Source organism: Centruroides sculpturatus, unplaced genomic scaffold, assembly GCF_000671375.1.
Source record: "Centruroides sculpturatus isolate CEXI.00-Female unplaced genomic scaffold, Cexi_2.0 scaffold1787, whole genome shotgun sequence".
In the NCBI taxonomy this organism is placed as follows: domain Eukaryota; kingdom Metazoa; phylum Arthropoda; class Arachnida; order Scorpiones; family Buthidae; genus Centruroides; species Centruroides sculpturatus.
The window spans coordinates 108,558-124,562 of record NW_019385911.1 but is presented as its reverse complement, the minus strand read 5'-3'; the positions used below and the strand labels follow the sequence as shown (position 1 = coordinate 124,562).

At 31.0% G+C, this 16,005-nt stretch overlaps 1 protein-coding gene across 1 annotated transcript in view; it reads right to left on the bottom strand.

The window, feature by feature from the left end:
- Positions 1-797: 797 nt before the first annotated feature.
- The window catches only part of LOC111612533 (laminin subunit alpha-like), a 46,190-nt gene continuing 30,982 nt past the window's right edge, over positions 798-16,005 (bottom strand). Inside the window, exons 11-13 of the mRNA XM_023353765.1 lie at positions 12,342-12,506; positions 3,943-4,101; positions 798-1,093 (exon numbers count right to left, since the gene is read on the bottom strand). Of these exons, the coding sequence (XP_023209533.1) occupies positions 798-1,093; positions 3,943-4,101; positions 12,342-12,506 (620 nt within the window). The remainder of the gene's footprint in view (positions 1,094-3,942; positions 4,102-12,341; positions 12,507-16,005) is intronic.

The window sequence follows — 16,005 nt, the reverse complement described above, 5'->3', positions numbered from 1 at the left end:
GAAAAAAACGTTCATTATTGCTGCAACATTTCAATAAAGTGCATACGAATTTTTCTTGAAAAAAGTTGTAATTGTAAAGGTTTTTATGAACATTTGTAAAGTGTGCAACGTATTAATGTGAATATGTAGTTGAAGTGTTTTTTAAATGGCTGTATTTTTAATCTTTTCCAACGTTACCAATTATACACCGAGGTTTTTAGAAAACAGAATCTGAGTTTGTACTGAAGAGGGACTTAAATTACAATTGAGTCCGAAATGCATATGACAAACCAATAAAAGAAGTTCATAACCTGAATGCTGTATATGATAGTCTACCGAACTGAAAATCGGATTAAAGAGACAAATACACAACGAAAATAGCAGCAGCCATAAGTGATTTTTTGAAATAAACTGTTTTATGATTTATTATATCTATGTTATACATCGATATACCAAGTGCTATGTAAAATTTTCTCTGATAAAAGTGTGTTTCAAATGGAAAAAGTTTAAAAAAAGCTCTATTCTAAACTGAAATTATAACAACACTATGATAAAGAAATCTGAGATAAAGAGTTTAAACAACATGTCATTGAGTCTTTCATAATATTTTAAAATATAACAAGATTGGATAACAGCTATTAAACAAAACATTAATCAAATAGTCAGAAAAGTAATGATCAGGAATGTTTAAAATAATAGAAATACGAAAAATTAACAATATAATTTTAATAAAAAATTAATACTATTCAAATCAAAACTGTTACAGTAATATAAAAATAACTTTACAAGAAAAATAAAAAACTTTAAGACTTTTTATTTTAAAGATTTGGATTTTCTATTATTCTCAAGTTACTAACCTGAATTTCAGAAAATATTGCATAACCTCTCCAAGAATAGCCAGGAAAAATATTTTCATCGAATCCAAATCTAACTTGAGTATTAGCTGGAGTGCGTCCATCTTCAATTTCGAACTGATGTTGATACAGGGTTGGAAAATAATGAGTCTGGAGTGCCTTATCGCACTGTCGACCGTTGATGCGTGGTCTGCATGCACACTGTCCGGAATTTTTATCACAGTTATTATTTACGGAGCCACCAATATTACAACCACAATCTACGAAATGTACATAAAAAGTTTATTTTATTAAATATTAATTAATTATATTTTTCATAAAATTGAATATATATTATCATACAGCATGATCTTGTTTTACTGAAGCTCACATGCTACTAATCAAATTGTCTTTGCGAATAAAACTATTTGTTTATCTAAAAAAACCATGCATACATGCCAAATTGCAAAAGGGCCTCCCAAAGTTTTTCATTAGTCTCAAAGTGATGTTTTCTAACAGCAATTCAAAGCCTGAGCAACAATGCTCACCTTAAAGAAAATGAGAAGACAATGAGCTTACAGAAAATAATATTTTTCATAAGCTGAGCATTGTCTTCTCATTGTTACAATGTGAATTATATCATCTCATATAATCAGTGCTTTGTTAGTAAATACTGTAGATATAGATAATTATCTATAATGTTTGTTGTTAAGTTGCAGACCTGCCAATGTTGAGGCAATTGAAATTGGTAACCATTTGAATGAAACAAGTCTAGTGCTTGTTATGTCTACCAACATGACATCATTTTGCAACAAGCAATGAATGCTAGAGTAGGCCAAAAATGTAGGCTTACTCTAGTGCAGGGGTGTCCAACCCACAGCCCACGGGCCTCATGCGGTCCAAGGCAAGTTCCAATGCGGCCCAATAAACGTGTAAACAAAACTGAGAAAATTTTAAAATTATTTATTTATTTATTTCAGCGGCATAAACCTCAAAAAAGAAGTTTCACAAAGCCGTAAACTTTTATACTGTGGTTTTTGCGTTGTTGTTGCCTTTATCTTTCGTTGCTGCGAGTGGAAGAAACGAACGAGACAAGATCGTAACAAAAACTAAACTTTTATTGACCTTCTTGCGTACTTGGTACTGCACGTCTCGATGACGCAGCTAACAAAGACAACTGGTTTTCGACAGTCTTTGTGGGGTGAGTTCGAATTTATTCCAGGAAGTGATGACTCATACACCCTGGGGTAATTGCTTGTCTTTTACAACCATTGAGGGTACAGATGTGAAGGGCGGCGTTCGCCACAATACATGTTTTATTTTTTAATAGAAAGAAAATATTTTCAAATATTTGAAATGTGTGAATGAGGAAGGTGCACTAAATAAAGCTGGAGTCGTGACTCAAAGGATTATAGCTCCAAATTCAGGGAAAGGAGAGAAAGGCCAAAAAACAAAAAGAAGTGAGAAAGGTTGGAAAATTAAGGATCAATATTTGCATAACAGAATGTCTATTTAACCTTTCTCACTTCTTTATTTTTTGACCTTTCTCTCCTTTCCCCGAATTTGGATATATAACCCTTTGAATTCCAACTCTAGCTTTATTTAATATTCCTTTCAGTGTTGCAAGATTTGTCACTTTGTGCCAAATTTAGGTACTCTTTTTTTTAGTTTGGCATAAAAATAAATATCATTTGGCACATTGGCTACATTTTGAGCTACTTATTATTTATAAATATACTAGTTGAATAAAAATGCACTTTAAAATGGTGTTTCATTGTTGTTTTATTAATTAAAGACCCAAATAAAACAAATATTTGTTTTTTTCAAATAAATTTTTGTTTTGACTTCTTTATAATAAATAAAATTATCTATTTCTAAGTAGAAATTAAAAGTGTCTGTAGAAGTAATTTTTTAAAATATCCTTTTTCGTGATAAAGTTTTAATACTTATTACTATAATCTAGACATGTAAATCCTTAAATATACAGTGGTACCTCGGTATACATCTGCTTTAGAATACGTCCAATTTGGAATACGTCTTGTTTGGACAAAATAAATTTTGCTCAGTATACGACATAATTCAATTATACGTGCCACCTATGAACAAGTAGCACTATTGGTGTACTAGACCAGACTAGACGTTCGCAGTGCAACGGTTTATAACTTGGTTAAATTTCTTCTGGTTTTAATTTGTATGTAAAATTTTATTATTTTTATACCACTGATACCACAGAAAAATTGCAGAAAGGACAAAACAGAGATCATCCATTTTCCCCCAAGAAACAAAGATCTGGATTGGCATCATGCCCAAGACTACTGTGAAGAATGGGTACCCACTTTCCTATAGACTTATCTGTTAAATCTTTCTACATATATACCAATTTTAAATTGTAATCATAAACTTGTGCCTGTGGAGAAATGACTGCTCCCATATGCATATGGTATACAGTGAGACTTATAGGTTATAGGTTTTGTTTTTATTGTAGCAATTTTCTGTGGGTATATGTCATTGTGAGTTATATATAAAAAAATACAGTAATATACTCAATACAGTATAAAATTTTGTTCTATATATTCAGAGACATCAAACTAAAATTTTAGTACAGACTATAATTAAAACGTTTTAAACACATTTTAAAGTTTTTCTGTTAATTATGAATGGTTGTATAGATATCAAGGCAATTGTCTGGAACTATTTGGGATGAAGCAAAAATTTACATGGAATTTTGTTTAGCATGGTATTTGCTGGCACACAACCTTCACATAAAACAGGATCATACCATATATAAAACATTTTCTTTTTTAACAAAATCATAACTAAATTATTTTAAAAGTATTTAATAAAAAATATATTAAATATCTGTAAAATAAGTTATGGCAATGTTGGATATTACATTTAGGATGATTAGGATGATAAAATAATTAGAACAATAAATGAGAAAGAATTTTTGATTAAATGTTTCATAAAAAAATAATGTAAAGAAAAATTAGTTTATTCAATCTCCTTTTATAAAACTATGGCATTTAGAAAGACCATCTAAAATATTATTAGCATTCATATAGAGTAAATATATTCTTGAGAAAAAAATAGTAAAAATCAAATAGCAGAAATTTTAATTCTTTAAACTAACCATGGCAACCAAAAAGATTATTTTCTTCTAGCTGATAACTTCCATCTTTGCATTCACTGCACTGACGCGAACCAACGTTAGGTTTACACATGCACTGGCCGGTTACTCCGTCACACATTCCGATCCCACCTAACGTGCCGGGTCCATAGCAATTACAATCTGATTTAAAAATAAAAAATAAAAAAAATATTTTTAACATTAGTATTTAATATTTATAGTAGTTATATTGTATTAAAAAAGTATACAGTAATACCTCGACTTCCTCGATTTTCAAATCTCGTCTATTTGTCTTTTGTTTGAGCACCACGCAACTCTTGATTACTCACTCCCCCCACACTATTGTTCAGCTTACGTGTTCAGATGTGTTGCGCAGAATCGACACATAGCTGCAATTTATTTTGTGTTATTTATTTCTGTGTTTGTTATATCTAAGGAGACTTGAAAGATTATGTGGTGATTTCTTGTAACCATGATCAAATCAAAAGACGAGATAAGATTAACGAGAACATTTATTAGCTTACATACATCTGACTTGGATTTTACACGAATTGTGAAATTATACCCTGACTTACGTGAATTCGACTTGCGTGGTTATTGCTCGGTCCCACCTATCGCGTAAGTTCGGGGTATTACTGTATATCATAATCATTGAACTAAACATTTTTAATATGGAACAATTCTGGACAGTAAACCCCATTCTTGCTTTTGTTATTGTTTGATTTTCTGCATTTTTTTTCACTACCCTTATTTAGTTTAGCTGTTCTTAACCTGTCAAGAAACTTTATAATATTTTGAGAAATCATCCTTTATGGATTGTGACATTTAAAGTACACACAATACATATATGATATTATATTTATTCACTAATTAAATATTAATGTTATACCCCTTATTTGATAAATTATCAAAGAAATATATCAACATTTAATAATTGAAAATTAAAACTGATCAACGACAAACATAAAATCAGTATTTAATTTCCAATTTAATACTACAATAATTTATTATAAATTTAAAATTAATTTATCAATTTTGTAGTAATTTTAACTTTGCATGCAATTACTTCAAATTTTAATTTAATGACAATTTGACTGAGAAAAACATTAAATAAGACCAAAAATTTTAATGTACCAATATTTATTTCTTTTCTTTTATATCAAGTTTGTTTGAAATAATTGAAGATTTTGATGTTATTAATGTTTTAGAACTGTTTTATTGTAGAAAATTTGTGTAATTTTTATTTTAAATTGTCAAATTTTATATAATATTTAATTTTTTAAAAGTGTCCAAAACATGCTAATTATTAAAAGTGATTATTCAAAACAGCTTATTGAGGAGTGTAAATAAAATTTTAAAACTTTTAGAAAACATAAAAGTTACACTTCTATACTTTTTAATTTCAAGTGAATTCTGTTATTGATTTTCAGTGAATTAGTAACTTCAAACAACTGCTATCTATGCACAAATATTTTCAAGACTTTAATGTTATTTTGCATGAAAAATAATGCCAACTTTTTGATATCTGATCCTGCAAAATTCAAAATAAATTTTTAATGGAGAAATCTTCTCAACTTCCACTTACACAGTTCTAAGAGTTTTTGGAAAATCAAGTCAAAAATTCTATCTAAATCCTAATATTTTTGAGCTTTTCAATGATCCTCACAAGTACCAATACAGTGGGCGATCAGTTAACAAACATAATCCGTTCCAAGACTTTGTTCGCTATCCGAATTGTTTGTTAACCAATTATCGATTTACCATAGGTTTTAATGGAAATTTAATTAAATCGTTCTGGAGACCTCCAAAAATAAAAAATACATACTTTCTTACTACGTTTATTTATATATAATAATAAAAATACATATACACACAGTCTTGCATTTTTATTAGTCATGTTTTTTCTGTTTGTTGGGGTTAAATAATCTGTCTAATGTCGATTGCTTTTCTCTCTTTTTCAGGATTTTTCGTAAGTAATTAATAGCATTGTAATTGTAGAGATCCCTAAGTCTACCTGGTTTGGATGCCATTGTAAGACCATCATTCTGACATCATCTCACTTCTGCAAAAAACTGTTTAATAGCAGATATCAACATTAATTCTGTTTTTCAGAAGAAAACATGTCTCGCAGAGTTTCTTGGCATTCTTCTGTCATCAGTTCCGTTTCAGGTTCCATTATGAACTCTTTGATGTTCTTTATTTCTCAGATGTGATTTTTGTTACTCCTTTAGCTGCTTGAGTCTTCTTGATTATACAATATTTTTCTTAAAAAAGATTGAACTGCAGCCTACTGTAGACCTGTTCATGCCATACTGCCCAGCAACATTAGGCATCTTCTGCCCACTCTCTACCTTTGCTATCATATACCTTTGCTATCATATTCTCACCTTTCGAAAAGAAAAACAGACGCCAAACTTAACGAGTGCCTACCCGACAGTCTCGCAAATACATAAAAGCATTGTCAGAAAAATAAAAAGCTGGAATTACAAGGGAGAGTTTCAAAGTTCGGAGGAATACTATCTGATTGGTATATACCGGCTTGAGCGTCGATGTCGACGTCTCCCACACTCCGAAAAGTTTTGAATTGTTGCCCGAAGACAAGGGAAGACCAATCGGTATTCCTTATTTTACATCGCTTCTTCTTGTGTTTGTTCTGTGGGGTGTTCGTTATCTGATCACGTGTTCGTAGTCCAAACATAAAAATCTTTCGCGAAAGTGTTCATTATCCGATTTGTTCGTTATCTGATTTGTTCGTTAGCCAATCACCCACTGTACTATTATGATCATAAGAAGGAAACCAGCATAAACAGTGTTGGCATCCCAGAGTAAAGCTGAAAAGTCTGAAATCAGTAAAACTTAGATGGAATTTTTTTTAGTCTTCATCTCCAAAACAGGAGAGATCTATGTATGTTTAACAAAAACAGAGAATAAACACAATTAATCCAATAATTATTTCAAATACCAAACAAACAAATGGATACTTTATCAGGCTATAAGGCTACATAATTAGCCTTCTTGATAAAAAGCACTGAGTTCAGCGTTAATACGATTTTTCTTGTATCGCAAGTACTTTCGACGAGTATTATATCGTCGTCTTCAGGCGAAAAAAAGAACAAAATTTGAATTAGAACATGCGATTGAATTTTCCGGCGATACAGCTTTACTCTTCCTTTAACTACCCTACCCAACCTACGCAGGAGTATATGCAATGATCGGGATAAAGTCGACGTTTTAGAAAAATCGGGAATATACGCAGTGCAACTGGAAAATCCAATAACGGGGACAATTGAGAAGTATATAGGGGCAACGACAAGAATGCTCGCTTGCCGTATCGCAGAACATCAAGATGATATAAACAAAGGAAGACAGACCACAGAGCTCGCCAGAAAAGTTCTACAGCAGGGCTATAACCCGTTATGGTCAAAAACAGCGTTGCTCAGGAGCTGTAACAACAGAAGAATTACATTTATTTGGGAAGCGCTCCTTACAATGACCACAGACGCATGCAACGTCCCCACACTCGACTTGCCCGAAATATGGGTTACTTTATACCAGCGTTTAAATAGCAAAAAGCGCCAAGAGTCGCACAATTAGTACGATCGCTCCTCAACGCATGCGCTGCTAGTCGTGTGGATTTAAAATATTTCGAACTCCAGCAAAAGCTTGTTGCACGTGACCAACGGAATTACCGAACGCTATAATTTAGAAATTGACAAGAAAAATTTTCCGTTTCCTACTTGGAACATTCTGCACGTTCTAATTCAAATTTTGTTCTTTTTTTCGCCTGAAGACGACGATATAATACTCGTCGAAAGTACTTGCGATACAAGAAAAATCGTATTAACGCTGAACTCAGTGCTTTTTATCAAGAAGGCTATACAATTTTGGCGTGAGTTTTATTTATTTGGCTACATAATTACTAAGCAATTTGGCAGGAGTCAGGCTACCAGGCCATTATCACTTATTAAGTATAATAATTATAAATAAATAAAATTTTATTTTATTTTAAAATATTCTGAAAGCAAAAAAAAATCAGCCAAGAGCAGATTTGAACCCATAGTCAGCTTCTGTCTACTATACAGAACCAATCACCAGTTATGCTATCCAGACCTCCATCTGATTTTTGTTTCCAGACTAAATAAATAATTTAGATATAACCATATTAGTCACTCACAGACAATTGGGAAGATTTAGCATCTATAATTCTCCATGGTTAGTGACCAATACAGTAACATTTAAATTATTAAATTAGCAAGGAAGCAAAGATTGGACAGAGCTCAAAGTAGCATAACTGACAACATGTCTGCACAGTAAGCAGGAGTTGTGAGTTCAAGTCCTGCTCTGGGCTGATCTTTTCTTCCAGAACATTCTAAAATATAATAATTATGAATGAATTAATTTAATTTAATTTAATAAGAGATGGGTAGCCTGCCTTTTGCCAAATTATTTAGCCATATAGCACAGTAAGGACTTTGGCTGTTTGGTATTTGAAAGCAGAAAATCAAATTTGATTGATACTCTATCATTTTTATTTTAAATATTGTAATTATTATAGAAATTTTGAACAAAAACTTATTTATTCTTTGCAAAATAATAAAATTGGTTAAATATATTATATTTTAATCAATTTGATTCATTCAAACTCATATCAATTTTCAATCAGTTTCTTTAAATTATAACAATTTATAACTGAAGTTAACCCTGTTTTCACTGACTGTAGTGTCTATGATAAAAGTTTTTGTATCAAGTTTTGTTATAAGTTAACAAAATTATAATTCAGTTCACAAAAAGTATAAAAATTTGTTTAAAAGTTCTTAATATAAAATCCCAAAAGTAAGAAATTATAATATATTTGATTCATTCAAACTCATATCAATTTTCAATCAGTTTCTTTAAATTATAACAATTTATAACTGAAGTTAACCCTGTTTTCACTGACTGTAGTGTCTATGATAAAAGTTTTTGTATCAAGTTTTGTTATAAGTTAACAAAATTATAATTCAGTTCACAAAAAGTATAAAAATTTGTTTAAAAGTTCTTAATATAAAATCCCAAAAGTAAGAAATTATAATATAATTTCTAATCATATTTTTGTTCTTTGGGTTGGCTCTTAATACAATACTATGGAACTATCATTATTCACAAAGTAGTCCATTTTAATCAATTCACTGGAAAAACTCAAAAATATGCAGTCTACCAAAAAAAATCATTGATTCAAAAATATATTAGACTTTAAGGGAGCCACAAGATGGTTTATTGATTTCATCCTATATGGCACTATGATTGGTGAAAACAGTCAATCTTCATTTTCTTAAATAAGAACCATCATTTTTATTGCATATTATGATTCTATACCAAAACAAATGAACTTTTATCTAAGATACTTTTTTTGAAAGGTGTACTTATCAGAGGTTATGGGCATTTGAATTTTTACATGGTCACCACACCACATCTGTGAATATCCATAAAGTTCATTGAGAGAAAAAAGAAGAAAAATGTTATAATATCATTAAAAAACTACAATATTATTTAATGGAATCATTCTTATTCTCCAAATAATGAACTGTTGCAAAAACTTTTGCACAAACATTATCAATGGTTATCTAACAGATTCACTTTTCTTCCATGAAATTGTGGAAAAGTAAACTTTCTGGATTTCATATGAGATAAACTACCAGTTTTACTTAAAGATGTTGATCTTCATATAAAACAAACTATATGGATTCAATTGGAGTAGGGCCTACTGTGCACAAATTGTAGTAAGTTATTTAAATAAGTCCTTTAATATACAACATGGACAATACAGTGGTCCGCAAGATTGCCAGACTTGATTTTGACTGACTTTTATTTGTGGAATATTTAAAGAATGTCATCTATGAACAGACACTAAGATCTAGAGAAGATAGGATCAAGAAAATTGAAACAGCTTGTGCAAATATATCATGAAATGTTTTATTAAAAATTTTAAGACATTTCCAACAGACAATTGACTTTTTTCAGCAAAATGGAATGTCTTTAAACGTTCTTTGCTATAGGAGAAAATGTGACAGATACTCATGTTAATTAAGTATTCTGCCAAAAATTTAATTAAAATAAAAAATGCATTGAGTAAATTTAAGATCATTAAAGTTCATATAATAATGATAAATCTGTGAAGTTCATTAGAAAAAAAGCATTTTCTTGCTTTTTTCCAATGAACACAGATATCCACAGACCTGCACATGCATGATGTGTTGGCTGCATTAAAGAAAAAAAAACATTTTAGATAAAGGTTTGATTTTGATGTAGACTCATAATATGCAATAAAAAGTGGGGACTTTCATTTAGGAAAATGAAGTTAACCCTGTTTTTACTAATTGTAGTGTCTATGATAAAATCAATAGCCCCATCTTATCCCTTGAAGTAACATTCATTGAACATTTTTGATTCAAAGATTTTTTTCGTAGGATGCATATTTTTCAAATTATTCCAGTGAATTAATTAAAATGGACCACCCTGTATAATATAATAATTGCATTTCTAATGATGATATATCTTATACTGACTAATCTATTTTCAAAGAATTAATAATTTTATTTTTGTTTTAAAATTAGTGATAATCCTTATGATTAAAAAAAAAGCATTTAAATGAAAATAAATAAAATACAATATTACTACATGGATTAAATCAAAATAATGTACCAGTGAGCCTGTTACCGGTGTGTGTCTCTTAGTAAGAGACGCACACCGGTAACAGGCTCACTGGTACATTATTTTGAAAATAAATATTGAATCTTAAATAATAATAAAAGTAAATTAATGGAAAAATATATAAAAATCTATTGGCAACTTATTACTTAGCTTTCAGTATAGTTCAGTGCAATTTTAAATGGAAAATATTCAGAAAAAATTAAAGCATTCTAAAATGCTATCTAAATTAGTATAAATATATATTGTTAAGTAGAAAATGATTATATTTGTATATAATACAGTAGAACCTCCATTATCCGGACCTCCATTATCCGGATTTTCGATTATCCGGATTGCTCAAAATATACAAAAATTTTACGAATTTGCTGATTTGCACTTGGCGAATTACGACACTGTTTATGTACGTGATGGAATGCATAACTTTTTTTGTTTCAACAACGTCTCACCCAGCACAGTGGTAGTAAACTCTTAAATATATTTTACGTAGTAATAAAAATATAACTTGACATACGTATTTATAAATAATTTATATTCAAATTACATCATTTCTATGACCAAGGGCGGCGTAAGGCATGGACGACGTGGGCCACCGCCTATGCCTGGCGGTCCGAAGGGCCTCGCGTTTCGAAGGTTTATGCATTACTTAAAAGCCGCGAACGCCACGAAAAAATTTTACTCGTCATAAAACGATAAATAGTTTATCAAGTTTTTATTCATAAAAATGCAGTTTCAACTGCTTTTTATTTTATAAAATCCGTCTTCTTGCGCCACCAGAGGGCCTTTTAAACAATAGGTAGTCTGTTAGCGTTGGTCAGTAGTAGTCCAAATTCAATACGAACGTTTGTTTCTTGAAAATTTGATCACGATTTAAATACAGTATTTACTTTTAATATTACCGATATGTCATCGAAAAGAAAACGTGTTATATTATCATTAAAAGACAAACTAAAGTATTTGTTTCGATTATCCGGATTTTCCCTTATCCGGACTACCTTCATCCCCAATTAGTCCGGATAATCGAGGTTCTACTGTATATGATATTTAACAGATAAAAGAAATACATTATCACAATCTTAAGTAAATACAATATTTGAGAGAATTAAATATACTTATATTGTCCACAAATCATTAAATCTTAAGATTTATGAGAAGAATTAAATTTTTAACGATTAAAATTTAAACTTTCATAATGTCAAATTTTATGTTTTTACATTCAATTAAATAACATCAACAACTTAATAACAGAATACTAATTTACTGTCAATAAATCACAGCAGTCTCTCTGTAATCTGACATATATCAGATTGGTGAGTGTCAGATTACAGCAGATTGTCGAATTACTGGGTTTTGCATGTATATACATACTGTACAGTAAAAAATCATATTTGGATCACAGATTAGTTTATCATAATAATCATGACTGTGAATGTTCTGTTGACCACACATGCAACAGACAACTAGCAACTGACAGTATACACATACATCAGTCTCTCTCTGTTTCATATATCAAGTGGTACCACAAAAATTTCATTTGTGCTGCCCTATGCAGTGTTGAAGTACTGAACATGTTGGGCTGGCGAGTGATAAACTATAGAGACTCTGCTGTATTTGTATTAATTATTTTAATTTTATATTTACAAATATTTAAGGAATAAATAATTTGTTTAATATTTTATAAGTTTGGTATTTAAATAATAGTTAATAAAAAATACCTTCGCATCCGTCAGGATTATTTGCTTTTAAATTCCAATATAAAGCTTGACACTGATGGCATATTCGACCGGTCACGTGACGTTTACATTCGCACAACTCTCCACTTGTTAAACTTCCGCAACCCCCAAACGTCGCTAAAATTCCAGCCGGATTGCAATTACATTCTACAACATTCAAAATAATAAATTAAAAAAAGAATGTGATAAAAAATACATACATTTTTATAATTTATTTAATAATTGTATATTAGAAATGCAATATACACAATAAATCTACACAGATACACAATTATCTAAAATTTTGAAAGTGAAATATTACATGACATTTTAATTAAAAATGAATGTAGTAGAATTAATGACCAAACACACTTTATTACTTACTAGTAGGCATGTGGTACAATTAGGGAATTCGATCCCGGTCCTTATTTCTAATCCCGGGATTTCGGGATTATACTTATTCAATCCCGGGATCATTTCGGTATTGAGTGTTAATAAAAAATAAGAAAATCTTACAGAAATCAAAAATCAAAATTTAGACAAAAATCAACGTATTTTACGGTATACACCTAGTTAATTTAATCACTCTAACTCAGTGTTTTTCAACCTGTGGGTCGCGACCCCCAGGGGGGTCGTGAAGCCTTACACGGGGGGTCGCGGGTAAAAGAAAAAGACAAGTGTTTGTAGATCCTTTTACGCAACACTTGCAAAAAGTGTTGCATAAAAGTGTTAAGCTGACTTGCAAAAAGTGTTGCATAAAAGTGTTGCGTAAAAGTGTTAAGCTGACTTGCAAAAAGAAGTAATAAGTAGGAAAGTAGAAGTAATTCTCAATGTTATAATGAAAAGCAAGTTTCATACTTTACGTATCTTAAGTTATTGTCGATTCTTCTCAAATTCTCGTTTTAATCAACAATAATTTCTCTCAACAGAAAAAAAAATTAAATACATAGTTTTTATAATCACTGATATAGTTTTAATATGGCCCTAGGGGGGTCGCCAGAATTTTTTAACTCGTAAAGGGGTCGCGTATTCAAAAAGGTTGAAAAACACTGCTCTAACTAATCAGACTTAGAGTCAGACTAACCAGACTTAAAATCACCGTTTCATGTTAAATTTATTATTTTTTAAGCATCACTGACATCTCTTTAAACTCACATAAATTGAAAAAACCTTTATGTAACAAACTATGCAAATAAACGTTGAAAATTAACAAAAATCTTTCTTAACATCGACTAAATAGACTACTTTCATATAACAACCTAGTAAGTAGGTAGTAAAGTAAGTTTCTTAGCAAAAAGTATTTAAAAATAATATTAATCAGTCACATTTTTCTTAAATATAAAGAAAACTAATCTAATAGGAACATTCTAATTTGAATTGCGAAAATATGATCTGAGAAATAACAACGCATCCAGTGTCTCATCACCAAGTCTGCTTCTCAATTTGTTGCACATATATGCAGCTGCTGAGAAAACGCGTTTAGGTTTGATGGAAGTTGGAGGAATCGTTAGTAAATACTTATAAGCTTCGAGGACACGGGGAGGATGGAAGAAAACAGTCCGGTCGACACGGATCGGGATTGTAGGAGTAAAGGCTACAATCCCGATTGTTTCGATCATTGTAAGCATGTCTTTCTAAAAATAAACGCGTTAATTTTGTAAATTCGGTCTCTGTGTGAGTCTCTCAGCGTCCAGCAAACCACTACCCCGAAACGTAAAAAGACTTTCTCGCATCATCCTGACAGATCGCGGGCAAGGCGAGGGTCGTAACCTTTTCACCTAAGGTCGACCCCCCTAAGCGAGAGGCGTCGGGTCTATATTAACCACACTGGCAAAACAAGATGGCTGACACATTGACAGGTAAAACGCACTGAGTAGTGCTCTCGACTGCACCAGAAAATCGATTGGCGCCCGCGAAAATTCAAAAGTACAAAAATGAAGTATATTACCAAGTAACCCAGTGAGAACTGCTTGCCTATCATTTTAGTTGAAAATACAAGAAGTTTTATTACAAGCAAGCATCGCAAGCCCGCTAGGTTAATTTCTGCTGCTTGCTTGGAATAAAATTTCTTGTATTTTATATCAAAATGATAGGCAAGCAATTCTGTTAAAAGCACTGGCACTGAACGTTTCGCTTCATGCAGTCTATTTTGCAACTTTTTTTAAAATGATGTCAATCCCAAAAATCTTGGGATTAGGAAAACTTAATCCCGAAAATTTTGGGACTGAAAAGTGGTCGGGATCCCGATTTTCGAGATCCCGGGATCAAATCCTCTAGGCACAATCCATTGCTACTAATATATGTATATCAGTTGCACAAATTCATTTTATGTTGTATTTATTTTTATTATAGTTATATATTTATAAGAATTGTAGGGGAGCTTTGCTCCCTGCTAGTTCAAAAGTTTTGTGATGATTCATCAATTTCGAATGTCTCCTTTTTTTTCTATGACAGAAAAAGTGCCACACTTCAAACTGAACAATATCCTCTACAGCAATGTTTCTCAAAGTTTTTGGTCCGCGGCCCCTCATTTTGCACTTAAAAATTTCAAAGGACCCCCTGAAGAATGGGTATGTGTAGAAAAACATCCCAAAGGAAGGGATTAATTTAAATTCAAAAGGAGTTAATTTCTTTTGTTTAATTGCATTGAAACACTCATAATTTTAATAGCAGATTTATTTTTAGTATCATTAAAAATTAATAACTTATCTTTGGTACATCTTTGAACAAAATATTCTATGTATATGTTTCAAAATTAGTAAACTCAATTAGTTAAGTTAAACATATTTTAAATTAAATTTAATGTGATGGGTGAGCCTGCTTATTTTAGCACAATAAGTTAAACCTGGATTTAATATCAGTCAGTGCAGGTCTAATAGCGATTTCTATGTTGCAAAGACGAGAGCGCTGCTTTGCTTTGATGTTGGTCATCACTGAAAATGCCATTTCGCATAAATAAGTGGTTGCAAATGGTAAGAGAACTGCCATTGCTAATTCATAGAGTAGTGGATACTCTGCTTTCACAATAAGCCAAAAAGAATCTACTATTTCTAAACATGAATTCGTAGTAAATTTATAAAATATTTGAAAAAATTGATCTGTCATCAATTTTTCTGCGACCCCCACTTTGAGAATCACTGCTCTACTGCAATAAATCTCTGTTTAGCAATATACCAGTATATTCTTTTACTGTATTTTTCTTTTACCTAATATTTTCTTTTCTTTATAATGGTAATGCAGTAAATTAAATTTTAATTTATTGTTCAGTTTTGGAATTAAAATGTGGTATTCTCTTAATACAGTGATTCTAAGAAATGCTATCTGCAGTCAATAGCATTAGTAAAGATGAGAACAGGTTACTAGATTTGGCAGTTTTAGTATTTTAGTGTCTAAATTTTTTGTTTAGTGTTTAAAATTGTTAATTGTGTGACTATCACATGCCTTTAGCTCTTTTCATCTGGAGGGCAGGAACGGTTCAGGTAATGATGAAATCCAGGTTATTGCATTACTCGTGATCTGTTTTGGTAGTTGTTCTATCATGTGGTTTTTTTCTCACTTTGTATATTTGCTTTTATGGAATAAATACATGTATAATCTCTATCCATTTTTTTTAATCTTTGCTAACAACAAGGATAAAAAGTGGATCTACAAATACTCAACAAAAATT